The sequence below is a fragment of the Rhineura floridana genome, chromosome 11 (genome assembly GCF_030035675.1).
Source record: "Rhineura floridana isolate rRhiFlo1 chromosome 11, rRhiFlo1.hap2, whole genome shotgun sequence".
Classification (NCBI taxonomy): domain Eukaryota; kingdom Metazoa; phylum Chordata; class Lepidosauria; order Squamata; family Rhineuridae; genus Rhineura; species Rhineura floridana.
The window spans coordinates 41,952,733-41,980,042 of NC_084490.1; the positions used below are offsets into that span (position 1 = coordinate 41,952,733).

At 43.9% G+C, this 27,310-nt stretch overlaps 1 protein-coding gene across 1 annotated transcript in view; it reads left to right on the forward strand.

Annotated features, from left to right (window-relative positions):
- The window catches only part of PPP1R9B (protein phosphatase 1 regulatory subunit 9B), an 83,944-nt gene extending 59,279 nt beyond the window's left edge, over window positions 1–24,665 (forward strand). The window contains exons 5-10 of the mRNA XM_061588131.1: window positions 2,068–2,203; window positions 4,259–4,411; window positions 11,481–11,534; window positions 14,770–14,999; window positions 16,402–16,498; window positions 20,510–24,665. Coding sequence (XP_061444115.1) covers window positions 2,068–2,203; window positions 4,259–4,411; window positions 11,481–11,534; window positions 14,770–14,999; window positions 16,402–16,498; window positions 20,510–20,563 — 724 coding nt within the window. The 3' untranslated portion in view covers window positions 20,564–24,665. The remainder of the gene's footprint in view (window positions 1–2,067; window positions 2,204–4,258; window positions 4,412–11,480; window positions 11,535–14,769; window positions 15,000–16,401; window positions 16,499–20,509) is intronic.
- The last annotated feature ends 2,645 nt before the right edge of the window (window positions 24,666–27,310 follow it).

The window sequence follows — 27,310 nt, forward strand, 5'->3', positions numbered from 1 at the left end:
GGAGTCTGTGAGCAGGCACTTTTGCTTCCTGGGAAATGGGCAAAAGCTGTCAGCGTCCTGTCAGCTTTGGGTTCCATTTAATAGAAACTGGGGAGCACTGCCCATTACTTCAGAAGTGTGCCCTATTGCATCATGGGAAAGTGTTCAATGTCATGGCCATTTTATTATTTCCTACAAAGTAAATCAAGGGTTTTTTAAAAGGAATGTGTGTTGAGTTTGGCGGGGAGACCATGGGACTTTGGGCTGGCTGAATTATCCTGTCAGCTGCAGTTCTATTTTGTCCTTTATCTGTACGGCTGCCTCTGTGGCCTTTAAAAAAAAAATCTCAATAGAGACATTTGGCCTGACTTTTCCTGGCAGCATTAAGAATGAGAGACTTGGCACCATTGCAGGATCCTTGTAGTGGTGGTTTTTAAAAGAATGGGCTGTTTGAAAATGTGCTGTAACCAAGAAAATCTTACACGTGCACGCCCGTGTTCCTCCAACAGAAAGGATAGTGCAGTATATGGGGTCAGACCTAGAACCTAACCCATTCCTCTGAGCCATGAGTGCTGATCTGTTCCCAAGCGACAGGAACCTCAACTATGAGAATGGGTTGCTAGGCAACTAGTTTCCTCCATCCTCCACAGCAACCATTCTGCGTTTACAGATAGAAGGGCCCTATTAACCAATTAAAGGCTTTGGTAGTCAATTTAACTGGTGCTCTGACCCATTTTTAATCACTTGGGGGGGGGAGCACCCTGACATTATGCTGCAAGAACTCAGGATACTCAAATACAAGAGGTGTATCTACCACAAGCCCTTGCCTCATCCTCAGTTTCTGAAAACAGAGGTATTGTGGGACTCAGGCGTGTCAGGAAGTCACTTCCTCACATCTGGAATATGATCCTAGGTGAGTGGGCAGCGAGATGTGGTTACCCATTTGTGAAGCATGCTCTGCATGTGCTCAGAAGCACTCAACATTATCCTTATCACTCCACAACTTCCTGAGCCCTGCCAATGAAAATCAATTGCAGGGACTAGCTGTGATGGGCCCCAAGCTCAGATTAAGGCCAGGCCCTTGAAATCTCTATGGCTTTCTGGACACACACCCAAGACCTTGATTTGGATTAATTCATTTTAATCACTGGGCAGCCCCTTGTCAGAGCCTCAACCAATACAAGATGAAAGATTATTTATTTATAGATCACTCTTCATTTTTAAAACCCCAAAGGGGAATATCTCTCTGCAGCAGTGGCAGTAGAACTCCAGTTGTTATCAAAGCAGTGGCTCTGATTGAGGGGGATTTAACTCTCCCCCTTGCATTGTTTTCTCAACCAAAATCACACACGCAGCCTGTACGGTGCTATGGGAGAAAGACAGGCACAATACAGCTTCCTATATTTTCCTTTGGCAGGACTAACAGGAACTGAGATGGGGGAGATTTAGATCAGGAAAACAGAAGGAGAAAAGGCCAGTTTCCCTACAAATTGGGGGGTCCTGGCAGCTATTTTTAACATGAAAACACCCAAAGATCTGATCACAGATTCAGCAGAGGGTTGGATTTGATGGCCTTACAGGCCTCTTCCAACTCTACTATATTATGATTCCCCCACAGCACAGCTAGTTTAGCCCTCAGAAATAGTGGCTGAGCAGGGCTTCTGTTCAGCATGAAAAAGTAGGATGAGAGGACTTTAGTCCTCAGCATACCTCCTTGTCCTTCTCCATGTCTAATTGAAGAAGAACTGATTGTACAAAATAAGCAGAACTTGGAAAAGTTACTTTTTTTGAACCAGAACTCCCATCAGCCCCAGCCAGCATGGCCACTGGATTGGGCTGATGGGAGTTGTAGTTCAAAAAAGTAACTTTTTCAAGCTGTGAAAATAAGCAAATCCACACAAATTGATTCATGGCTTAGAAGATGACTGTACTGGGATCTGTTGAGCCTGGTTTATATACAGCCTGGACACATAGCTCCTGGTATCATAGAATCGTAGAGTTGGAAGGGGGCTATAAGGCCACTAAGGTTGACTCACTTCTTTGAGATTCCCACTCTTACTCTCCTTCTTTCTCTTTCATTTTCTTTAGGTTCCTGATTGGCAGGGAGAAGCCAGGAGAGCAGAGCGAGGTGGCTCAGCTCATCCAGCAGACTCTGGAGCAGGAACGATGGCAGCGGGAAATGATGGAACAGAGGTATACCCAATATACAGAGGAAGACGAAGAAGTAAGTGGAATGGATTTCTTGCTGCCTGTGGGGAGACGAGGAGGAGAAGGAAAGGAGACTCAGCCTGAGTTCCCTCCATCTCAGTCTTCTCAGAGCTTGAATTTGAAGGCATGCCAGAGGAAATAAACACATCCAACGCACATTTAAAGCACATGACTTCCCCCAAAGAATCATGGGAACTGTAGTTTGTTAACAGTTAGGTCCCAGGCTATGGTCTGAAGGCACATGAGGCCACCACCTTGCTGAAGCTAAGCCGGTCTGGGTCTGGTCAGTTCCTGGATGGGAGACCACCTGGGAAGCACATGGATGCTGCCTTGGGCTCCATGATGAAAGAAAGGCGGGGTATAAATGTAACAAATACATAATAAATAAATAAGGGTGCTGGGAATTTGGAGCTCTATGAAGGGAAAACCACAGTTTCCAGAATTCTTTGGGGGAAGTCATGTCTTTTAAATGTGGGTTGAATGTGCTTTAAAAGCATCATGTGGATCTGCCCAAGGTCTCTTGCTTTTTGTGTTGGCCCCCTCAGCTACAGGGAAGATGATTTGACTAAAACTGATGGTCCCTCTAGACATCCTTTTTTTGTGTGTACATTCATGATGATTTGTGCTCATGATGCTATCAGGGCAGTCCTATGTGATCCTGCTTTCAGTACTCTGCACCTACAATTGTTTTGGAGCAGTCATATGGCTTCATTTCCAATCAATGCATAACCTGTAACCTCCTGTGGAAATCCTGCATTTTTGTATGTTGTTTTCACTGATATATTCATTTTTATGCACACTTCCTCCTAAAATGTGCATTTTTGTAAACATTGGTTGGAAAGCTACATCACATTTGGATAAGTGCAAATTTCAAAGGATGGCTGTGTATTGGTTCTCTCATATTGTTTCACAAAGTGCAAATGTGGTAGATTTGGTTTAAATGTGAACTGAATCGAATATCTCCCCCATCCTTACCCTTGCCTGATAGAATGATTGTGAACTCTACACAGCATCACACCAGCTTAGCCAAATGAGTGCTAGAGGCTTCATTGCCACTTCAGTCAGTAATCACAACATCTTGTAGTTCATTACAGTATAGATTGTTTGCTGTAAAACCGAGGTCAGTGTGAGACTTAACAGTCTCACAGTAGGCAAATTATTCCCATGTAGTGCATCCTTAACTTCATTTGTGCAACTGCTAATGTGTTTTACTAGAAGACAGGTCTATCATTGGCTATTAACCATGAGAGCTAACAAAGGAACCTCCCTATCCAACAGCAGGATACCTGCTGGGGACAAACAACATAGGGAATGGCTTTCTCTGTTGTGCTGCCCTTTGAAGTTTCCTGGGCAACTGTTATATCTTGTATCAGGATATTGAATGCCAAATAAACATTGTTGCTGGAGATCATAGAAGGATAATTGGTACCTCCTCCTTCGGCAGCTCCCAGAGTTTTAAGCCTACTAAACATATAGCTTATGTGTATAGCTTCAGACATTATCTTGATGCAGGGAGAGAGGACATATAAGCAAGCTCCACTTCCCGTTTGTTTACATTGTTCAGATAACATTTAAAGAGAGGTTTGCTTTGGAAAATGTGCAAGCCCCCAGTGTGGAATTTCCCCCACATGCCTCTTTTCAGTATTACTTGAGCCATGCAAAAACTGGATGTATGACTCGGTTTTACTTCTCTCTTCCTTTGTAACAGTTTCCAGAGGGGTAGCCATGTTAAGTCTGTTATGCAGCATAAACAACAAAAAGAGTCTTGTGGCACCTTTATAAACGTATTATGGCATAAGCTTTCATAGGCATGAGACCGTCAAAGAAGAAATAAACACAAAACTGACATCAGAAATTGCAAGGTTTAATGCCATTGCTGATGTCAGATTTGTATCCAGTGATGAAGTGATACAAAAGGTTAGGCCTTAGTATATTTGTTAGTCTTTAAAGTTGAACAAGACTTGTTGTTTTTCTTTCTTCCTATGTCTCAAGGTACTATCTGAACACACTCTCAGTTCTGTTCCGCATCTGTGGGTATAAACAATAACGCTTCCTGTTTTGCAACTTGCAGACGGGGGAATATGCTACAGATGAAGATGAAGAGATGAGTCCCATGTTCCCCAGCAGTGAGATGGCCATTGAGGTCTTTGAGCTGGCTGAAAATGAAGATATGCTGTCTCCTGTTGAGATGGACCCTGAAAAGCTGGTGCATAAATTTAAAGAGGTAAATACCTAAAGCACGGATAGCCAATGGGAGCTGAGGAGGGTCAAGCTTGGAACAAATTCTCCCCCCCCCCCCCCCGGGACGAAGACCAAAAAAATGATGAAAAATTAATTGGGGTAAGCATTGAACTAAGCATTGTGAGTGTAGGGACACAGGATAGCAATTCAGAGAGGCCAAAGTTCCACAGGCCCAAATAAAAGTGCCAAAGACACTTGAAGAGAGACACTGTATACGAGTGTTTATACACTTAATGCTTGAAGTCTGTGAGCCAAGATGGGAGAACTGGGCGCTTGGTTTTAGAGGACAGCACTGATATAGTGAGCATAATGGACACCTGGAGGAATGGAGAAAATCAATGGATATAAACTATATTGGAAGGACAGGAAAAATGTATTGGAGGTGGTGTTGCTCTATACGTGAAAGAGGGCATTGAATCCAGCAAGATAGAACACACACCCAAGAGGCAGATTCCTCCATAGAATTGTTGTGGAATTTGATACCAAGCCCCAAGAGTAATTTATTACTGGGGACATTCTATCGTCTCCCTGATCAAAATGCTCAGGGAGATCCTGAGATGAAAAATGAAATCGAGGAAGCATCCAAATGAGGAAGTGTTGTAGTAATGGGTGACTTCAAGTACCCTGACATAGACTGGCTACGTATATGTTCCAGTCATGATGAAGAGGTAAAATTTCTAGATACCGTAAATGACTGTGCCCTAGAACAATTGGTCGTCGAACCAACCAGAGGGGCGGTGACCCTGGACTTAATTTTAAGTGGTGTCCAGGACCTGGTGCGAGATGTAAGTGTTGTTGAACCAAATGGGGGCAGTGACCATAGTGCTATTCAATTAAACTTACATGTAAATAGCTAGTTGCCAAGAAAATCCAACACGGTCACATTTGACTTCAAAAGAGGAAAACTTCCCCAAAATGAGGGGATTGGTAAAAAGGAAGTTGAAAGGCAAAGTCAAGAGGGTCAAATTCCTCTTTAATTGTTTGGGAGTTGTTTTAAAACACAATTTTAGAAACTCAACTGTATACTGCAGATCAGGAAAGGTACCACCAGGGCCAAGATGATGCCAGTGTGGTTAACGAGCAGTGCCAAAGATGCTATTAGAGGCAAGAAGGCTTCCTTCAGAAAGAGAATAAAAAGGAATGCAACTTTTGCCAAAAGAAATTAGGGATGGGATCCATTGGCCAGTACTAGTTTGAAAGCATTCCGTCAACTGACAAGCTAGTATTGATTCAACTTTGTTCTTGGTCTGCAAACTGCTGCTTTTACCTATCCATTTTTTCCATTGGAAAAAATATTGATATTAATATCAATAAATTGAAGGAGAATGTGATAAATGTGTCAATAAATGTGTCAATAAATATATCAATATTAATATTTTAGATGCAGATTTTATTTTAAAAAATCTGTTTCCAAAAATAGCCACAGAAAATCACTACATAAAAATCCTATCCACAACAATAGCGAATAAACAAATTAATGGAAAATTTGATAACAAATCTGAATTGGGTGGAATTCTAGCACATCCCTAAAAGAAATACAAGCAGACCATAAGGCATGCTAATAAAGAATTTGAGGAGCATATTGCTAAAAATGTAAAGAGCAAAAACAAATAATTTTTAAAATACATTAAAAGGAGGAGACCATCTAGGGAGGGTTGGACCCTTGGATCACAAGGGAGTCAAAAGTGTTCTAAAGGAAGATAAGGAAATTGCAGAGAAGCTGAGTGAATTATTTGCATCTATCTTCAGAGCAGAAGATACAGGACAGATCACTGTGCCTGAATTGCAGGAAGGGAGTCTGAGGAACTGAAGCAGATAGTGATGATGAGAGATGACGTCGTAGGCCTAACAGACAAAATAAAAACTGACAAATTGCTGAGTCTGGATGGCATTCACCTGAGAGTTCTCAAAAAACTCAAATATGACATTGCTGATCTTCTAACAAAAATATGCAAAATGTCCCTCAGATTTGCCTCCATACCTGAGGACTGGAAAGTGGCCAATATAACACTAATCTTTAAAAAGGGATCCTGGGAGGATCCTGGAAATTACAGACCAGTTAGCTTAACATCTGTCTGAGGAAAACTGGTGGAAAGTATTGTTAAAGATAAAAATAACCAAGCATTTAGAAGAACAAGCCTTGCTGAAGCAGAACCAGCATAGCTTCTGCAAGGGTAAGTCCTGTCTCACTAACTTATTAGAGTTCTTTAAGAATGTCAGCAAGAATATAGATAGAGGTGATCCAGTTGACATAGTGTACTTGGACATTTAAAAAGTTTTCTACAAGGTACCCAACCAAAGTCTCCTGAGTAAGCTTGTCATGAAATAAGAGGAGAGGTCTTGTGGGTGAGGAACTCGCTAGGAAACAGAAAGCAGAGAGAAGGAATAAATGGACAGTTCTTCCAATGGAGGGATGTAGAAAATGGAGTTCCCCAAGGATCGATATCGGGACCTTTTTTTTTTAACTTGTTCATATAAAGAAAGTACTTCTTCACACACTGCATAGTTAATCTATGGAATTTGCTCCCACGTAAGGCAGTGATGGCCCCCAACATCTATAGCTTTAGCAGAGCATTAGACAAATTCATGGAGGATAAGGCTATCATGGCTATTAACCATGATAGCTGTGCTCTACAGTAGGGCCCTGCTTATATGGCGGGTTAGGGACCCGGCCCCCGCCATAAAGCGGAAATCGCCGTAAAGCAGAACCCATTGACTTTAATGGGTCGCGTCGCGCGAAAATGATGCGAAAATGCAGCAAAATCGGCTTTAAACTGGGGAATTTCCCCTGATTGAAAGCCGCCACATCAGCGGAACGCCGGAAAGCAGAACGCCGGAAAGCGGGGCCCTACTGTACCTCCATAGCCAGAGGCAGTATGCTTCTGAATACCAGTTGTTGGAAGCCGCAGGAGGGGAGTGTTCTTGCACTCAGTTCCTGCTTGTGGGCTTCCCATAGGCATGTGGTTGGCCACTATGAGAACAGGATGCTGGACTAAATGGGCCACTGGCCTCATCCAGCAGGCTCTTCTTTATGTTAAGATGTTTACCAAGAGGGCTTCTGATAAATTGGCAGTGGCTGCCTCACGGCATAGCCTTCCTCCCATTCTTCAAAGAAGAAATCCCACACACACATGCACACAAATGTTAAAAGAGATTTTGCCGAATTCCCATCCCCCCAAATCATGAACATTTCCAGGGCTGTTTTTGCCCCATTGTCTGAAACCCATGAAAATTCACTGGCCAATAATATTTCAGCCCAGCCCTTAGTTTCAAATCTGGGCACAAATGACCATCTCCTTCCTTTCAAGCCACTCTGACAGGTAGGTGATCACAAAAGAAAACTGCTGGGTTTTAGTCCATTAAAAAAGATTTGTAATTGGTTGATCTAACTGGTTATAATCAGTTAAAGGTTGCAGCCCTACTCCTCATATATACTTCCTGAATCTCTTGGTTCTCTAATCTGAACAGGAAAGTGGGATCAGGCGGCTGCTATATCCTTACCCACTTGTGACCAGCGTCTCATGCATATGAATTCTGATCCTTCTCCTTCTCTCCATCCCTCCTGCTTCTTTGCCATTTTTAGTTTTAAATCCACACTTGGCATTAGTGCGACCGTGGACCATGTTACATTGCATACATTTAAAATACATCAGGTGCTTCAACTGTCTTTTTTTCTTCTGAGAAGTGAAGTACACATATGCACAGCCATGTGCTCAAGTGCTTCTATAGACACCTCCACAACTCAACAAATGGCATACTTCTCTGTGAGGTTTTTTTTATTTGTTTAATTTAAAGAACAAGTTTTCCCTTAGTTGTGGGAATTAATGTAAATGTACTGGCCATTTCTGCTGCATGCTTAGAAACAAGAAAAGGCTTCATATATGTTTCCATTAGACAGGGAGCTCCATATACCTTCTAGGTCAGTCGTGGGGAACTTGTGGTCCTCCAGAGCATGTTGAACTTCAGTTACCATCATCAACAATAATTTATCATGCTGGCTGGGACTGATGGGAATTAGAGTCCAACAATATCTGGAAGGCCACAGATGATGGTGGTTATTGCTTTACCAATAATGCATCTGGAAATGACACTATGTTTAAAGAAGAAACACTGCTGGGCTGCTGCTGCTTATTGCAGCTCTGGCACCACTACATTGGCAGCAATGCTTTCTTTAAAAAAAAACAGTTAAAAGAAAGACTAACTATAGTACTCTGCTGCTTCATATCTGACAGGTAAACCCCTTCCAAAAAAATGTAAGAAATTTCACAGCTGTCTCCAACTCCCTTTTCAGGGGAAACTAAGAGTTCCACAAAAGTAAGGGAGGGGAGGTGTTTTGGGTCCAGCCTTATTTGAAACCCATGGCCTCCAGGATGAATTAGGACAGACCAATTATCTGGAAAGAACAGAACTGGATGTGTGAAGATGCACAGTCCAACACTGCGCTGAAGGAGATCAGACTTCCAGACGGTGAGAGAGAATAAGATGGGAATGAAACAAAGCATACGAGCAAGGAGAGGGATCTGGAAGGAAGTGGTAGAGACCAAGCTGCCATGAGCCATCTTGTGTTTATTATGTGTGTGGCTGCAAGAAATTGGTGCCTGTGCATTTGACAACCCTGGCTCAGGTTGCATGACTTGGCGACCCCTAGTGGCAGATGCAGCCTTCTGTTATCTGATGACTTATATCTAAGTATAGAAAGCAACACTTGAGGGAGCAGGTTTGCTCCTCTTTTAGCTCAGCTGCCCAGAGACTGTGATGCCAGGGCTTTTGATGTGCAATGCGAGCCTTCTAAAATTGAAACCCCCACATCCCTGCCAGAAGGAGCGATAGCTACACCCTTTTGGGCATCTCACTTGAGGCTGTTTTATACATAACTGTTGAAGCTCCTAAGTATTAAACAGTGTATACTGGCTTCTACCCCCTAACATGTGAGGGACTTACTATTTCCCTCTCCTCCCCCCCCCCTTTGAAAAAATATAGGTGGGAATGTGTGTTGAGGAACTGCAGGTGGCCCCAGCTCTCCAGCACCAGCTTCTGCTCCTGCACCGTGTAAATGGCAATCAAAGATGGGGAAAAGGGAAGGGCACATGCCAGACTGGGAAGTGCTAAATGTTCATGTCTCTGCTTCCACTGTAATGTGTGTACCGGCCTCTAGTAAGCTCTGGAACGTGGGTCGGCAAACTTTCATGTAAACACCCAGAATGAAGCCACCCAATGCTTGCCGACTTGCTCTGCTACCTTTTGAGAGAGAGAGTACATAGAAATGCCTCAGCACTGCTAAACTGGAGCCTTATGAGGAAACCCTCGAGGGGAGAAAGTGCCTAAGAAGCAGGAAGCCTTGCTGCTGACTTTGATTTAGTGGGGTTCTCCCACACACACACACACACGATGAACAAATTTGTTTCATGTATTACTTTGAGCCCCTTTCAGCCTGCTTGCTCTTCATTCAAATCAATCCCAGAACAGGTTACAATGAAGAGAACCCACAGTACAATCTTAATAACTCATCAAAGCCATCACAGAGGAATCAGGATTAGAATCAGCCAGAGCGACTCCTCGTCCACTTCCAGCCAATTTAACCAGTTGTGTGAGTGAACAGATGTATCTTTCGAAGGTACCTAAATCCCATCAGGGTTGACGCCATTCATGTCTGTGAGGGAAGGGGCATTCCATAATTGGGGTGCCGCTGTGGAGAACAGGTTCTCACATTTATTGCTGTCACTGACCGATTTACACAAATGGGAACAAAAAATATTTGACACCTTCTGAAAAAACAGGCAGCTGTAACTAACCTCTACAGTTCCCATCAGCCCCAGCCAAAATGGGCAATGGCCAAGGATGATGGGAGTTGTAGTTCAGCAACATCTGGAAGGCCAAAGGCTTCCCTTGCCTGGCTTAGTGAGTTGTGACAAGAGGAGAGCACCCCACACACACTGGCCCTGAGATGCATCTCTACCCTGCAGAGGACTGGAGAAAAAGAGCCAGCCCCATCTGTGCTCGGAGCACATGTGGTTTTGAAAAACTCCATATCTCTCCCTCTCTTTTTCTTTGTGCTGTCCAGCTGTAGGGTGGTGAAAGTGATAGCGATAGCAAGGGGTGCAAGGATTGCTGTTTTATTTCTCCATGCAGTCTATCTACAAGTCCTACCTAGCCCATCAGAAGTTGGCAGAAACCAAAATAAAAGTTTCCTCTGTGGGTCTGGAAGGATGGGGGAATAATAGCAGCTTTGGGGAAATAATAAAGACAACAGACATCTTAGTTTGGTCCTTTAGCCTGAGCTTCCTCACCCCAACCAGTGTAAAAAGAACCCCAGTAAAACCTGGCAGTGCTCACCAGCAACATACCTACTCACAATGCCAGCTCAGGTCTCAGTGTGTCCTTTCTGCCACCAAGTCATCCCTGTAGCCCATAATTTTATTATAATCATTAACCAGTCAGAAAGATGACAGGCAACAAAGCCTCTCCAAAGATGTCTGGCACATCCTCTGATTAGAATGCAGTCAAAAGCCGTTTGGATATTGGGATCCCATCTAAACAAGGGAAGGAACTGAACCAGGGGTGGGAGACCTGTGGCTCAGGGACAATATGTGGCCCTCTAGGCCTCTCTGTCTGGCCCTCAAGACTCTCCCCAACCCACACATCCCTCTCCCCAGGCCACGGCTCTCACCAGCCCTACCTCATACCCTCCATGAGCGTTTTTGCCTGGCTGGAATGTGTCCTTGGACTCTGAGTATGCCTCTTGCTTGCCTGGATGGAAAGTAGAGAGGAGGTGTGTGTAGAAACTAACTTACTCTACAAAGGTAAAATGGGCATTTGTTGTTTCGTCTACTTTTGCCTCTGGCTTTCAGCACCTTGGACAACTCTTGAAAGTTTGGACTAAAACCCGGAGCGGATTCACTGCCCCATTGACCTCAGAACCACCACTCTTCACTGCCTCTGGACCTACCCACCACTGTGGCTCCCATGAGGTTGTCTAGATGGGATTGTGACCCTCAGTCTGGAAAAAGGTTCCCCAATCCGGGCTAAACTCTCTTTGTTACTCTCTTTGACAGCTCCAGATCAAGCATGCTGTGACTGAGGCTGAAATACAGCAGTTGAAAAGAAAGGTAAGGAACAAAGGGGAGATGAAGGACTGAGGCTGGCAGCCATGAAATGCCTTCTCTTCCCTTGGAGACTTGCCAAAATCCATGCTTCTTCTTGGGCTGGCTTTTAATAGCTGGGCTATTTTAAAACTATTTTTGTATGGCATGCGCTGGGGAGGCCCTACTCCGCCCTAATGCTCACTGGGTGACTTTGGGTTAGTCACTAAGCCAGGATTTTTCTTGTAAGGATAAAATGGAATAACCCCATAAAAGTCACCCTGAGCTCTTTGAAGGAAGAGTGGAATACAAATGTGATAAATCTATGCCTTCAATAAAATGCTTGAATGGATATAATATTTTGTCAGTTGATTGGAGTGTTCTTACTAGGAATGGAGGAGGAATCTGTTTTAAATGGATTTTTGCATGGGATCTGGCAGTTCCAACCCAATTGAGCTTTGTCTGTATCAGACTGCCTCTCACATTGATCACTTGCTCATGCATGATATGCAATTATATGCAAAATATAAGCAAAAAATAAGAATATTATATGTATAATACATATAGAATAGGCAGCCCCATGCAGTACTATATTTCTGCAGCATAATATTGAATTTTAAACTGTGACCTGATGGTGAAGAGTGTGCAATAAACAAAAAAGGCCCCAAATATCTGAGAGACCACCTCCTTTCCTGTAGACTCTTGGGTGTTAAGATCTGCAGAGGGCCCTTCTTGGTAGTTCCACCACTTTCAGAAGTGTGGGGGGGGGTGGCCAAGGAAAGGGCATTCTCTGTGGCAGCCTCTCACAGAGCTGCGCCTGGCACCTTTGCTGTACAGTTTTCATCAAATGCTAAAGATGTGTCTCTTTACCTTTGGCACTGGAGGTGTATGTTTTCAGGACCCACCATGTTCTTGTGATTGTGGTTTGTTTTAATTGTTTTTAATACCGAATTTTAAATTGCTGTTACCCGCCCTGGACCTGCTGGTGAAGGATGGGTGGTAATAATAATAATAATACCTTGTATATGGTTATATGCATCGTTGTATGTATATGTTTATTTGCTGGTTACTTTAGGAAGCCTGGAGTGTATATGCATATAGAATGGGTATATTATACATAGAGTAATGCGTATAATATGCAAGAATTGTTTGTATTTCTAGTGGAAATGGGGATTGGTGGGGACGTAAGTGACTTCTTATCATGAGCAAGGAGTGAGAAGAGAATTCAGGAAAAAGTGTGCAGATACCAAGATTTTCAGAAAATTCCATCCCTAGTTCTTACCTTTCCTGAGCTGTTGGGATGCAGCAGCTTGGAAACCTAAATGGATACATATGCCTGGGGTCACCTATCCTGTGGCTCCCTGGAACATATCTTTCTGCGAGTGCTGCCTGACCTCGCACAACTGCCTGTCCTGTCATCTTACCTCCCTTCCTGGCTTGCCACACACAGTCGCACTGCCAAAAAGATCTGTTTCTCCCAAGACAAGGGGACTCTACAATGAGCTTTGGCGGGAGGATGCAAGGAGGACCCAGCTTTGAGTATCAGCCTCATATTCCTTCTGCCCCGCTCCCCGCCATTAACTGGAATATTTTGTACTTTATCTTTCCTCTGTTCTCGTCTACCTTTGGGATGGGACAGCTACTCATGTATATAAATAAAATACAAGTTTGACCAGCAACAAGATGTTGCAATGCCTCCTCAGCCCATAACAAGAGGGCTTCTGGTTTCACCAGCCATGACTTCTTCTAGAATACTTTGTATAAGCTGTAAGGGGCTCAAGCAGACCATTCCACTCTTCCCTCTCGTCACCCAGTTGTCTTTTCCAGCAGACACTTAGCAATCCATTGAACATGCTGATTTGTCATTTAATTGTGTTTTGGGAGCTTTGGGTGTGTTTTTTAAAGGACTTCTGCAAACTCCAGTGTTCTTCCAAGCATGCTGATACCTCTGTATTGTATCTCAGTGGCCCTGTTTTGGCTCCAGTCCTGCTAGTGCTGGGGCACTGAGTTTGCTGTTATGGGGGAGTGATGCAGCTAGCTTACTCCCCTCAGGTACCTCTAGCTGTGGGTGGTGCACCAGTTGCTCTCTCTGCCAGAAATTAAAGACTTGACCAATGTCATTCATGCTTTAGTGACCTCTAGATTAGACTACTATAATGTGGTGTCCATGGCACTGCCAAGAAAATCATTTTTTAAAAATTGCAACTGCAAAATGCTACCAACCATTTACTATTGGGTGCAAGTTGGTTATCATACCTGTACTCAGTGGTGGCTGGTGCCCATTGGGACTAATGAAGTGGAAGGCAGGAAGATCTACAGTAGGTGGAGCCAGAACCAATGACAGACGGAGCCATCCAGTTCTAGCTTTGTCCCCATCCTCCTCCCTGCTGAGTTCTAAAGGGCAACACTGAGAATAAAGAGGCAGTGCTATGTCCCTAGTCTGGTTTTAAGTAAGGAGGCAGGCAGGTGAGGGCTGGCGGAGAACAGATTGGGGTTAATGGGGCAATGCCCCATTTGCCCCAGTGGACAGAGCCTCTACTGCCTGTATTGAAAGAGCTACACTTGCTTCCAGTTATGTTTGGGGGCCCAATTCAAGGTGCTGGCTTTGACCTATAAAGCTCTTGTGGTCTGGATTTCTCATTAGCAGCTACTCCCATGTAAACCTCCTTGTAATTCAAGGATGGGAATGCTGTGGCCCTCCAGATGTTGTCGGACTCCAACTCCCAACAGTCCCAAACGACAGGCTGTAGTACAACAATATCTGGAGGGCCACAGGTTCCCCATCCCAAGGAGGACTTGCTTCAAGTTCCATCATGATTGAGACTTGACTGGCCTCCACAAGAAGTAAGGCCTCCTCAATTGCCACTCCAGAGCTATAGAACAACCTTCTGTGACTGCTAGCTCTTGTGTGTCTGCTGCCACTGCTTTTTCTATGGATTTTGGTTTTCACTGGGATCTGCAGGGTAGGCTAATTTTTCTATGACTGTTTAAAATTGGTTCTATACTGTTGACTGCATTGTATTTTATTCTGTATTTATATTGTATATTATTTTGTATTTTATTGAATTTCAATATGTACGTCGCCTAGAGTGACTTTGGTCAGATAGGCGACACAAAAATTAAATTTTATTATTATTATTATTATTATGTTTCTTTGCTGTTGTTCATTATATTTTATTTTTTTATGAAAAGCAGCATACAAATTTATTTAGCCTGTAAGAAAATGCATCTCATCCTTCTCCCTCCCACCGTCTGCCCTCAGCTGCAGTCCATCGAACAAGAGAAAGCCCGTTGGCGCCTTGAGAAAGCCCAGCTAGAACAAAGCGTGGAAGAGAACAAGGAGAGGATGGAGAAGCTAGAGGGCTACTGGATGGAAGCCCAGAACTTGTGCCAGGCTGTGGATGAGCACTTGAAAGAGACCCAGGCCCAGTACCAGACTCTGGAGAGGAAGTACAGCAAAGCCAAGCGACTCATCAAGGAGTATCAACAGAAGTAAGAACTCAATTTCCAGAGCTCCATCCCTTACAGCACAAACCTATGTACATGTCTGCAAAGAAGTCTGTTCCGTTGTGTTCACTGGGGCTCATTCCCTAGTGAGTGTGTTTAGGATTGCAGCCTTAAGCTCTCATTCTGCCATAAGCAGGTCTTATCAAGGCACTGCTGCATGGCAGGTAGCCAGGATTAGCATGTTGGCATCCAATAGGATCAGTTCAGCAGATTACCGTGGGGTGGGGGGAGTGCTTGATTCATCTACCCATCATTATTGTTGTTTCATATTTCTTACAATATCTGAAGCAGGAGTGTCCAACATGGTGCCCTCCAGATGTTGTCAGCCTCCCAACTCCCATCAGCCATAGCAAGCATGGCCATTGATCAGGGGTGATGGGAGGTGGCATCCAACAGTATCTGGAGGGCAACACTTTGACTGCCCCAAGCCTTAAGTGTACTTGTTGCAGTAAATTAAAAAGGGCCCTGTCTGCAGGCCTACAATCCATAAAAGGCACTAGACAGAAGGAAAGGGAAGTGGAGAACAACTGAGTAAAACTTTTCTCTCTTTCTAAAAGTTATAAAATGTTTTTCAATTTATTTTCTAATCTGAGGTTTTTATCTTTCTAAAACTTATAAACCACTTTTATTCTATTCCATTCTGTACTCTTATCCAAACCAGGAGGGTGAACATACGATGATTGCAGTATTTAAGCTCCTTTGTTGCAGAATTTTGGAATAGGTGAGGAGCAGTTGTGCACAGAATCATCATACTTAAAGAGACCATGACCTGGTCTACACCCAAAGCAGAACAAGGTGGTAGAATCCTAATGTAATAGAACAGTCTGCACCATTTCAGATTATAAGTGTGGAATCACATTTTGAATGCTTTCCCGTGTAAAGCATTGCCTGCAAATAAAATTAACACAGCAAGGAAAAGATAGAACTGGAATCTTCCTCCCTGATAAGCTAGCTATGGTTGTTGTTGTACTTTCAAGGAGGATTCTGAACATGGAGAAAGCATTTAAAAATGGCATTTCCCACATCTATCTGAAATGGAACAATTCACTATACCATCTCAGGATTCCAACACATCCTGTTACACATGTAGACCAGACCGATTTGAACTCTTCTGATGGCCCTACAGCAGGCTGTTCTTGAAGGCATGGGTGGGGAACCTGTGGTCCTCCAGATGTTTCTAGACTCCAGCTCCCATCACCCCTGACCATTGACCATCCTGACTGGGGCTGATGGGAGTTGGGAGTCCAACACTATGTGAAGGGCCACAGGTTCCCCAACCCTGCTTTAAGGAGTGACAGCCCCCATGCTCTTTTCCATGCACTGGCTGGTTTTTGCACTTCTGACTTGGAATCTTTCCCTTCCCAAACTCTTCCATTCCCTCTTACAGAGAGATCGAGTTCCTCAAAAAGGAGACGGCTCAGCGTCGCATCCAAGAGGAGTCTGAGCTGGCCCACAAGGAGGAAGTTGACAAGTTGCAGGAGAAGGTGGGCATCAAGGATAGCGCTGGGGGCTTGCCTTGAGCCCCAAGGAAAGGAAGGAAGGAAGGGCTTTGCTGTGACTGGAGAGGCCTCGATTCAGTTCAGCTCAGGGACACATGTGAGATCTGTGTTCTTGGAAGGACCTAATTATTGACATGGGCACTTATGAGAGGGCGAGAGGAGGAAAGAGACACACCCATCTTTCTGAAGTCCTTTAGAATTGGGCATGAATGCTTGAGGCTTCTAGGGTCTTGTGTCAAGTGCTGGATCACCACTTAAGCAGTAGTTCTTGCTGCTGAACAGCAGGGGGGGGAAACGGATCATTTTGAATCCCATATTGAGAACTGCATCCCATGCCCACATCACACTGGATCCTGCCTTTTGGATTTTTTGGTGGTAGTGATGGTGGGGTCCCTCTGGCTGAGTCTTGTTGAATCTTCCACCAGGAAAAAGTGGATTTTTACATAATAGTACGCCCACACTGTACCTTCCCCAGATCCTGTCATGTGAGAAACATTTTGGATTCCACATCTCCACATGCCAGATACATAGTGATATCTAAGGTTCTGTAGTAGTCTTTACACTTGATCATAGATTGAATGCTGTCTCTCCATCACATATACATGCACAGTGGCTCTCATGGGATCCCATATTGGGCACTGGGCCTTACTTGATCCTATAACAGATCTGATATCAAATCTATATATCTCCTTGCTGGACTATGGTGGATCCCTGCCACATCCTGGATCCTACATCAGGCAGTGGTCCATGTCAGATTTGTCAGGTGGTTCTCATGCCTCTGTGTGTTAAATGTGTGTGTATGTGGACATGTATGCATGTGTGTGAATGCTCTGGGTTTCTGTGCTGGGGCTGTCTGATATGAGAGCAGTGTAGAATCCCTCCCTATGAACATCAAGTAGACTCTCTTGTTTGGCTTTTCACTAGCTCCCTCTGCAGGGCACCACTGGTAATGCAGCCAACCCTCTAAGACCCGGAATTACGGTGGCACCTCTTAGGGTGGCCCTCCCTTTTGCTCAACACCCTGAACTCCCTCCCATCTCCATGGGGATTAATCAGGCCAGCACATGCATATGCATGTGTGTGTTCATGCACACTGCCGTCCCTGCTACTTTTTAACATTTATAAAGTGTCAAGTGCTAAAGAAAAGAGTATCACAAGCACAGGGCCCAAAATAGGTAGAAATCACAGCTGCACTTTTTCAAGGACTCCAGCCCAAGACACTGGGCTGTCTTGCACAAGACGTTTACTTCTACATAGGTGTGGCTTGCCACTAGTTGGAGAATTAGCAGCATGAACTAGACTGTACATGGCCACAGCCAGCAGCACTGTGTGGGAATGATTGTGATAGATTTCAAGTAAGGCCATGAGATTTAAAAAAGACTCCCTACAAAAAAACCCAGAAAACTAGCACAGCAAGGAGAAAGTTTCTATTTGTGTGTTTGAAGAATAGGGGAGCATTCAGTAATGTCACCTTCCCCATTGTCTTAAGTGGTACAGTCCATTTTACCTCTGCTGTCTTCTACCTCATTCTGTGGCATGTGTATAGGCCTGAAGCCATGTACAGTCGTAGAATTGCAAGTGGGGAGCACACTGCAGAGAGGAACTTACAGCAGGCAAATTGTTGGATGAGACTGAACACAGACTAGGGCAAGCCACACATGGCCAGGATAACTGTTCAGATCCTGAGCCACTGCCCTTTCAGTTGCGGAGGTTGGCTGTGTCAAACGTTTCTTGCTTAACAAAACATGACTGAGGGCGCCTTCTCATGACTGTGTCTGAAGTAAACACAGGCTAACCCTTTCTGTAATTAACAGAAGTATTCCAAACCAGTCTTGTGAACAGTTCAGCAGCCTGTCCACATCAGGACTCTTAAAGGTGTTATGCCTTCAACTTGACCCAAGCACTCGGCTGAAGGGTCCAGCCATGCTTGCTTTCTCAATGATGTCCCCATGATCAGCTCTCATTTTCTACCCATTATTTCATCACCATCATCCCACTGATTTCTCCTAGACCTACTCCTCATACATAGGCTCCTGGTCAACTTTTCATTCTTTTCTGCCGCCTTGGCACAATTAGGCACAGTCATTCTGGAAAGGTTGTCATAGAATCACAAAATCTTAGAGTTGGAAGGGGCATATAAGGCCATCAAGTTCAACTCCCTGTTCAGTTGTCTTGAAAGGGACACTACGGTAGGAATCTTCAGGCAGGAATTGGGAGGAAAGGTCACCAAGACTCATGATTTTAATGAATGTATACATTTGCAGAATGAAAAAGATATTTCCAAGAGAGCTTGCTCTGTAATTGTCATTTCCACATCAACCAAGCTGTTAACAGGATGGCCTACTTACTTAGTTAGTTAAATGTATAGCTTTCTATATTCCAAAAGCTTGAACCAGATATCAACAGACACCATATATCCTACCTCTCTGTTGAATTACCCCCAGCCCCATGAAAAGCAAATCCAAATAGGAAGGTTTTCTTAAAGTTGCTCAGTTCCTCTCCAAGGAAACAGAGTACCAGTGTGGAAAGGACCATCAAGAAATGCCTTGATGTGACACACAGCTGGTAATTTCAAGAGACTGATCTTAGAGATTGTGAAGGGATATAGGGAAGGAAAGGCAGTCCTCAGGTTAGACCTAAGCCAGTTAGAACTTGGAAGGTCAAAAATGGCACATTGAATGATGCCTGGAAGAAAATAGTCAGTTGCAATAACCGTTAAGTGTGAATTTTGCTAAGTGCAAAGTACACACCATTATATGAGTTGGAGGCACTTCATTCCAAAGCAGATGTGTTGGGGAAGGAATATCATTTCAGTCTTGGAACTTCAAGGCAGCATCCTTCTCTGTGTCAACTTTGAATGGTTAGATTTGTATCCATTTTATAATGGTTTCATTCTGAAAAAGCATGAAGAGGCACATGTGACCTGATGTATGTAATGTTGTTTCAAAGGTGGTTAATTGGAGTTAGTAACTCTGTCGTACGATTGCCCCATTCCAGGACACTCAGATTGGGTGCAGAATCTAATTTGTGTGTGCTTGTCGTATTGGATATATAAAAGCCAGTTGCATGGGGTATGTGGACATACCCGACAGTGAAAAACCATGCATTAGCCCCATGGGTGTGGACTAAGCACTTATCTGTACACAGAGCAGTGTGTGCATGGCCTTTAGCTTCCATGGTCAGAGGGGCTGGGGGCTCTTTAGAAAGTAACTTGTGTTACTTCAAAATGTGAAGAGCCAGCCCTGCTGCGTTGGGGGGGGGCTGCTGCTCATTCTGATTTCTATCCTGGACTTCTGTCCCAAATTCCCACCCTGACAGCACCGCTGCCCATGGTTCTGAGGATCATGGCCCCAGATAACCAATTTCAAGGAATTTCAGATACATGCAGAGAGAGATTTGACATCCATGATATTATATAAAAGAGCACTATTCTGGGAAGTAAGAAGCCCTGATTTTAGCAAGGATTATGTTCTTCTTTTGCAGCCTCTGATTCACCCTTTGAATATGTTGGGTTGTGTGGAATCAGGTAGAAGAATTCTGGCTTCTAGAAGCAGAACTGATCACACAAAGCAAGCAATTTATAGGGTATATGCCACTTTTAATTTGATTTCCATAATTTAGGCTGGGTAGCCTTTTGCCAAATGCAGAGCAGAGGCTTCTGGAAACCTCATAGGGAAATGAAAACAATATGAAATAGGTTGCAAGCCTAGCCATTTGGAAGCTGTGTTAATGAGTTCTCCCACTTTGTACCCATACAAAGATTCCTGACAAGCTCTTTAATTCGCTTCTTCTCAGCCATTGTTTCCTCTTCACAACCCTTTCCTTCTCTTCCCACCAACCCTTTCCCTGTGCTGTTCATGGCACAGAGCCAGCTGGCCAGTTTGCCTCTTTCAGCCATGTGTCCATGTTTCCTTCCTGAGTCTTCCCCACCCCCCATCCCTCTATTACTCTACCTGGAGATCTTCTCTTTACCCCTTTCTGTTGTGTGTTTTTCAGATCTCTGAACTGGAGGCGAAGCTGCAGACTTTGAAAAATTCCAACCCGACTTAAAAAAAAGAGAGAGAGAGAGAGCAGAAAAACATATAAATCAACCAGAGCAATTAATTCTTCTTATTACTATTACTACTACTACTATTATTTGCAAGGAACCTATTTAGAAATATCTCCCAACCATGCCCACTCTTTATTCTCCCCCCCCCCACATCTTTTGCCTGATTCCCCTTATTTCCGTACCGGGAAGTAAGACCCAACATGATCAGAAGAACTACTACAGCAAGGGTAGCTAATGGCCCTGCCTTCTTCTGTTGAGTGTGGGGTCATGAAAGGTCAGGTGGGATGGTAAAATTCAAAGTGGGCTGCAGAGGCACAACCCAATCACCTCTCAAGGGCAGTGAATCGTCGTCCATTTCCATGTCCAGTGTGCGTCTTGTGTCAACTGGATGGACAGACCACGGAGGGTGGGGAGGTGGAGGTGGTGGTCACGTGTGTCCAGCCATTTGTGTCTCCTGTCCTATCTGCCTGGTGAGAACTTTGTGCCAACCATTATGGATTGGGGACCTCATGCCACCCCCACTTCTACATGCTGTCTTCTCGGCCCTTCAAGTGGTGCAAGTGACAAAACTGGAATGCAGCAGGACTCTGCTGGCAAGAAGTGCGATCAGCTCTTTTCATTTTCTTTTCTGAATCTTAACCTTTTGAGCAAGGGATTGGGGTGGGGGTGGGGTGGGACTATTGTTGGGCTTTGGGGTTGGATGATCTTGCCTTTAATTTTCCGTCCTTTGGACAATATGGAATCCATTATTCTCTATGTTTTGTGCAATGGTGGGAAATATGTCTGTGTTTTTAAGGAGGGGAGTCAGTAGGTGATTTTGCTGGCTGCCAACTTTGGGTCTGAGAAGAGGCTCGGGCCTCCAAAACCCCTGCTAGCATCTGAAAGACACTATGGCTGACTTTTACACCAGGAAAAGAACATCCACCTTGTTTTTCTTCCTCATTGCATTTTTATTTACATTTGTCTTGGATAATTTCTGGGAATCAACACCCAGGAGGTTTACAAACTGGACTCTCCCAAGGGAGCTGAGTATTAAAACCTAAGAGCCAGGAGCAAACACATCAAGAGCACCAGGAGCTGAAGCCAGAGACTCTGGGAAAACATGAAACTGGGCAGAGAAGAAATAATATTTCTTCTTGAGCTGAAAAATCTCTGCACCTCTTGAATAAGCCTGCTGTTTCCTGGTTCTGTGCCAGCCACTCTGCATTTGACAGAAAGAAACCTATGAAGGGAAGCACCTTTTCTAAAGGCCACCAGCTTGCTGTGGGCCTGCTTTGCTGCTGTCAGCACCAGGGTCTGCTGAGGAGGTGGTTATCTAGAGCCAGCAGACAGTGAAAGATAAAAACCAGAGGTTTGTTCCTCTGAAGCACTGCATGATGATTCAGTCTCTTGGGTCATTAGATTGTAAGGATTATTGCCTGATGTTCTTATTTTAGGAGGTCAGCCTTCATTCCAGAACAGAACAATGGACCATAGTGGATGCCTTTTGTTTCACATCACCCCCTCAGTTCCAGGAACTGCGCTGCACAGGTCCATTTCGTTTGGAATTTTGACTTATCTTTTATAGTTGGCATGCAGTGCCTCTTTGAAGCGACTCAATGATGCCAGAGCTGTCCCTACAGTGGCCATCTATCCAGCGTCTTGCATTTTTTTCCCTTTCCAGATGAATAGTTGAGATAATAGTAGCTGGAAAGCCCTATGTGCTGTACCATCTTAGTGGCAACCTGGAGTGGGGTCTTATGGCATGAGCCTTCACAGCCAAAGGTTTAAGCTACATCAGATGCCAATAGTGAGTTTAAGGTGTCAGAGGACTTCAGGCCTTCTTTCTTTCTCACCTGGTTAATCAGACAACAGCAGAAGTTCCATGATTGCAGCTCCTTTTCCTGCATTTTGTCTTCCTGTCTCTTCCCTATCACTGTTCTTGGACATAGCCTTTCCTTTTGGATGCCATGATCTATTCATGGCTTGGAGTTTGTTTGAGTGTTGCAGCACTCAACCCAACTGGGAAATAACGTAAGCAGTCACAATCACCTCCTGTAGGTGAGCCTTATAAACCAGGCTCGCCCCAACCTGGGGCCCTCCAGATGTTTTGGACTACATTTCCCATCAGCCCCAGCCAGTATGGCCAGTGGTCAGGGATGATGACAGCTGTACTCCAAAACATCTGGAGTGCACCTGGTTGGGGAAGGTTGATATAAACTGAGCTGGTGGGCACTGAGCAGCACAGACATTCACTGGTCCTCTTTCAGTTCTTGTTCCAGAGACTGATTTATTTTTTGACGTAGATTCAGTAAGAAGAAATGCAAATTAGATGGCGTTTCCTGTACCCACTCAAGCAGGGTCTTACCTATATCATCATGTACAAAACTTTTGACAGTATTTTTTTTCCTGGCATGGCTGTTAGCAGTGTACTCGAGGCTGCTGTTGAACGTCTATGGAAAGTAAAGCTGGAGATCCATTTTGCAAAATGATTGCTGGAAAAGTTGCTTCCCCTCCTCCCCCAAAGAGCCAAAATCATGCTTTTTTTAAAAGGTTGTAAATTTTGTTTTGTTTAAAGCAGTATTCTGCCAGGAAAGGGTATTCCTCTGGGTTTCATCTCTAAACTGGAATTTGTGGTGGGAGTGCCTTGCCCCCTTGTCATGCTTTCCACCTTGAAAGGGGGAAAATGGAATATCTCCCTCACTTTGACTTGAGAGGTACCTACCCCTTTGACTGTTTACTTCTTGTGGGTTTGAATATTGGCTACTGTGGAGGAAAGACATCCTTTGATCATCCCATTGTCTACTTCTGGGATTCTGATGGTAATGATGTGAATTTCAGGGGCTGCATAATAGCAATGGATGAGGAAGGGGGAGAAAATTGGGTTATTCTGATCAGCAGACCAACCTTTCTCCCCACTTCTCCAGTCCTGGCCCCAAAATGCCCAGATTCTATGAGGAAATCTAACTTCGGGATAGAAATGTCTCATGTTTCCTTCATAACTTGGAATTTGCAGTTCTCATTTTGTCAGGTTTGGCTTCTTGTAACAGGGTGAAAATGGTTAGCCATGGCTCATTCAGGGCATGCATACTCAAAAGGTTTGCCTTCATATACTGTTACAATCTGTTTTTACTCTCAGTATAGGCAACCTGATAAAATGATGGGTTTGTTTTTCAGGGTATGGGCTGTATTCAACTAAGTCCTGCTCAGAGTAGACTCATCAAAATGAATAAACTTACGTCAGTCATGTCTATATGCATCAGTGAGTCTACTCTGCACAGGACTAGCATTCTTTTGTTTTTATGAAAGGAATGGAGATTCTAATCCATATATCATGATTTGTGGTAAATATTCTGGATTCAGTCATCCAAAACAAAATGGTGACATGTTGTGTCAAAGGTTACTATTTATTCTAGAGCTGGGCAATGTGCTTGGCGTTGTGGAGAAGGACCACTTCCCCATCTCTCCTAAACTGCAGTTGTTTGTGTTGTATGAATGTCCTGAAGCTCATGCTTACTTCTGAAGGTAAGCAGCACACACACTCACACACAACCTTTAGCAAATGTGAATGATTGTGCGCTGTGCTGGCAAAGTTTGTTCACAAAAGGCATAGCCCATGCCTGTGATGCAGTGACATCAACTAAGGGAGGGTGTCTCTGGCTCACTTTGTTCATTTTCTGCAACATGCTACCATCGTATTTGCCACATGCAGAGTTTCCAGGCTGTTAGTGGTGACCACAGAGGCAAGCAAAACTGTGCCCTGGTGTCAGTGAATCCCCCGTTCCTCGAGGGCAAGAGGCAATGGTTCTAAAGGCAACAAGGTGTCCCCCACCATCCCAGGTAATAGAAGATGAAATAGATTTTGCACCCGGAACGTTGGTGCAAGAGGTGTACAGTGTACTGTAAACAGTAAATGGGTGCAGGGTCTGAAGCTGGGGGGAAATTACATGCAGGGGAATGAGATGTAATGTCCTGAAAAATATTGTCTTAAATTTTAATTTAATCTCCTTTACACAAGTATAAATGTGTATGTATATATAATATATATATGTATGTATGTATGTACGTATTGTTTCTGGTTTTGTATTCCAATTGTCCTATCATCCAGTCATATCAGATAAACTGCAGGTCTTTGTTTCCACCCTGTTCAAATTTTTGAGCGCCACTATGTCCTCCTGGGAGAGAAAGCACTGCTGTGGATGCCTGCCGCTGGCATTTCTTGAGATCTTCAAGACAACCCTTAAAGAAGGGTAGGGAGAGAATTTTGTGTGAGTGGATGGGATGTAACTAGTTGGTAAGGATTCAAACATAAACTTAATTTTAAAGTGGGGGTCGGGAGAACAAGGTCATCACCAAAAATACTAAAACAATAGAATGGAGTTATGGAGTGCACTTAATTGGTGTTTTACACCAATTTATATTTTTTTACAATTTTATGCATGCAATTTTGTTACTTGGTTGATGGTGTATCATGTGATGCAAGACATCATTGACTTGGTTTGAACGAGCAATGGGATTTTGTTTTAAGTTTTCTCTCCCCCCCTCTCCATTTTCAGCTAAGCTGCGTTTGTGTTGGTTTCACTTTTCAGTGTGGCAAAGGTGTTGTGAGAGGAGTAAGGCCAATTAAATGATCATACAATGAAAATGAAGGTAACTCCAGCTAAGGCAACTTAAGAGCAGCTAAAGTTCTTAAGGAGGCAGTATGGGGAAGAAATGGATTCTAATTCAAAACCAGTTGTTCTCACATTTCAAGGTTTGTATTTGCCCCCTTATTGCTAGGAACACAAGAAGACCCCTGCACAGTCAGACCACAGGCCCATCTAGTGCAGTGTTCTGTTTCCCACAACTGCCAACCAGGTGCCTATGGGAAGCCCACAAGTAGGACGTAGGGGCACTAGCCCTCTCCCACTGTTGTTCCCCAGAGACAGAGGTTCTATAGCTTTGATCTATCCTAACTAGATAACATTCATAACTGGTCCCTATTGATGTTCCATGAACGTATCTAATCTTTTAAAGCCATCTAAGCTGGTGCCCATCACCACATCTTGTAGCAAATTTCACAACAGTATGCACTGTGTACTTTTATCTGTCCTGAATCTCCCACCAGTCAGCTTCATTAGATGTCCCTGAGTTCTCATATTTCGAGAGAGGGAAAGAAATGTCTGTCAGTCCACTTCCTTTCTTATGCACACATAGGTTCCTTCCAATGTTAGTGGAGTGGTGAGAAATGTATGAATGATGCAGAGGAGGCCATCTGCACAGGTGTTGTCCCATGGATGTGCTTCTGGGATATAGCTAGCATGAGGCTGCAAATGGATATACCTCCAAGAAATGGCTAATTCACTGTAAGAATCAGGTGTATGAGCAAGTAGTGGGATGAACTGCAGGCTATGTCTAACCTAATGTGAAGACAGATGGAAGCCAGTCCACTCACCCAGAATGTCATCACTCCCTCTAATAGCAAACTCAGATGCTGAGGGCTGAGAACAATGCATCTAAAACAGAGCCACCAAGAAGGAGATATCGGCATACTTGAGGGAACTACAAAATATGCAGAACTATAAAAAACAAACCTTAAGGGAAAAAACCTAAGAGCAAAAAGCCAGAAACCAAAACAACTCAATGAGGCCTGGGCATGCTCAGTGGCCATGGAATGTATGTGTGGGAAGAGGAACGAGAAAGTATGGAGCGTCTTGAAAGAAGGAATAATTGACTGGCTGGAACCATGAACAGAAACACTCCCCACCGCAACGTTATTATTACACTTTCCTCCTATAGCAATATAACATACAGTTTCTGTCCATATATGTTTTGTGCCACTGGGGCAAATGGTAACTCTGCTCTATCCTCTAGGTTTAAGTGAGCCACCCTCTAAATGAGTGCTGGAGGGAATAATTTACTAAGGAGCAGGAAATAGCCATTTGTTGGGTAACTGTAGCCCCCTGATCTCATGATGGGAAGACAGGTAGCCCCTTGGTACTATTAAGTTAAGTGGTAGGCAACACCTTGGGGCTGTAATGTACAGGCTGTGCAAGCAATTGCCTGGATCAGAAGAAGAATACAATCTGCTTGCAGAAATGGAATTATCGTATGTGAATCTTCAATGCTAACTCCCTTGGTGGTGGAAAGTGGGGGAGACACAAGAGTGGAAGGATCCAGACCCAGGAACCTGCTATATATTAACCCAAACACATCCCCTTCCCCGCTGCTGAAGACCTGTGCAGAAGGATGTGGATGACTTGAGTCTACAAGTGCATCAGTATGGAAGTGAATAAAGCTTTGGCTGCTCCTGCAGGCCTTTGGATTGGGATGGTTAAGTATTTTTTCAGTACCAGGTGCTCTACCTCCACTTCACTCAAAGTCACATCAAATCAATCTGCAAACAGCTACCAGCAGTGATTCACTAGTGGTAAGAATTTAGCTGATGGGTACCTGCTAACATAATATGAAGACACATGGTAGAGTTTCACATTTATATAGCCTATTTTGCAGCACAATCTCTTAATAAGCCAAGCACATTTGCTCAAAAATAAAACATCAAATTCAATGGTACTCACTCCCAGGTTCGAGGATGTACTTTAACCTTTGGCCGCTACACTACAATACACCAGACATACCTGATTTCTTTAGGAATAAGTATTACCAAACCATCAGGAAGAGCTTCCCAGCCCTGAGATTTTAACTATAGATAATGGAGGCTAAACCATGGACTCTTACTTGCAAATCATGTGCATGTAATGCAGTGGTAGAGTAGACGCTTTACGCGA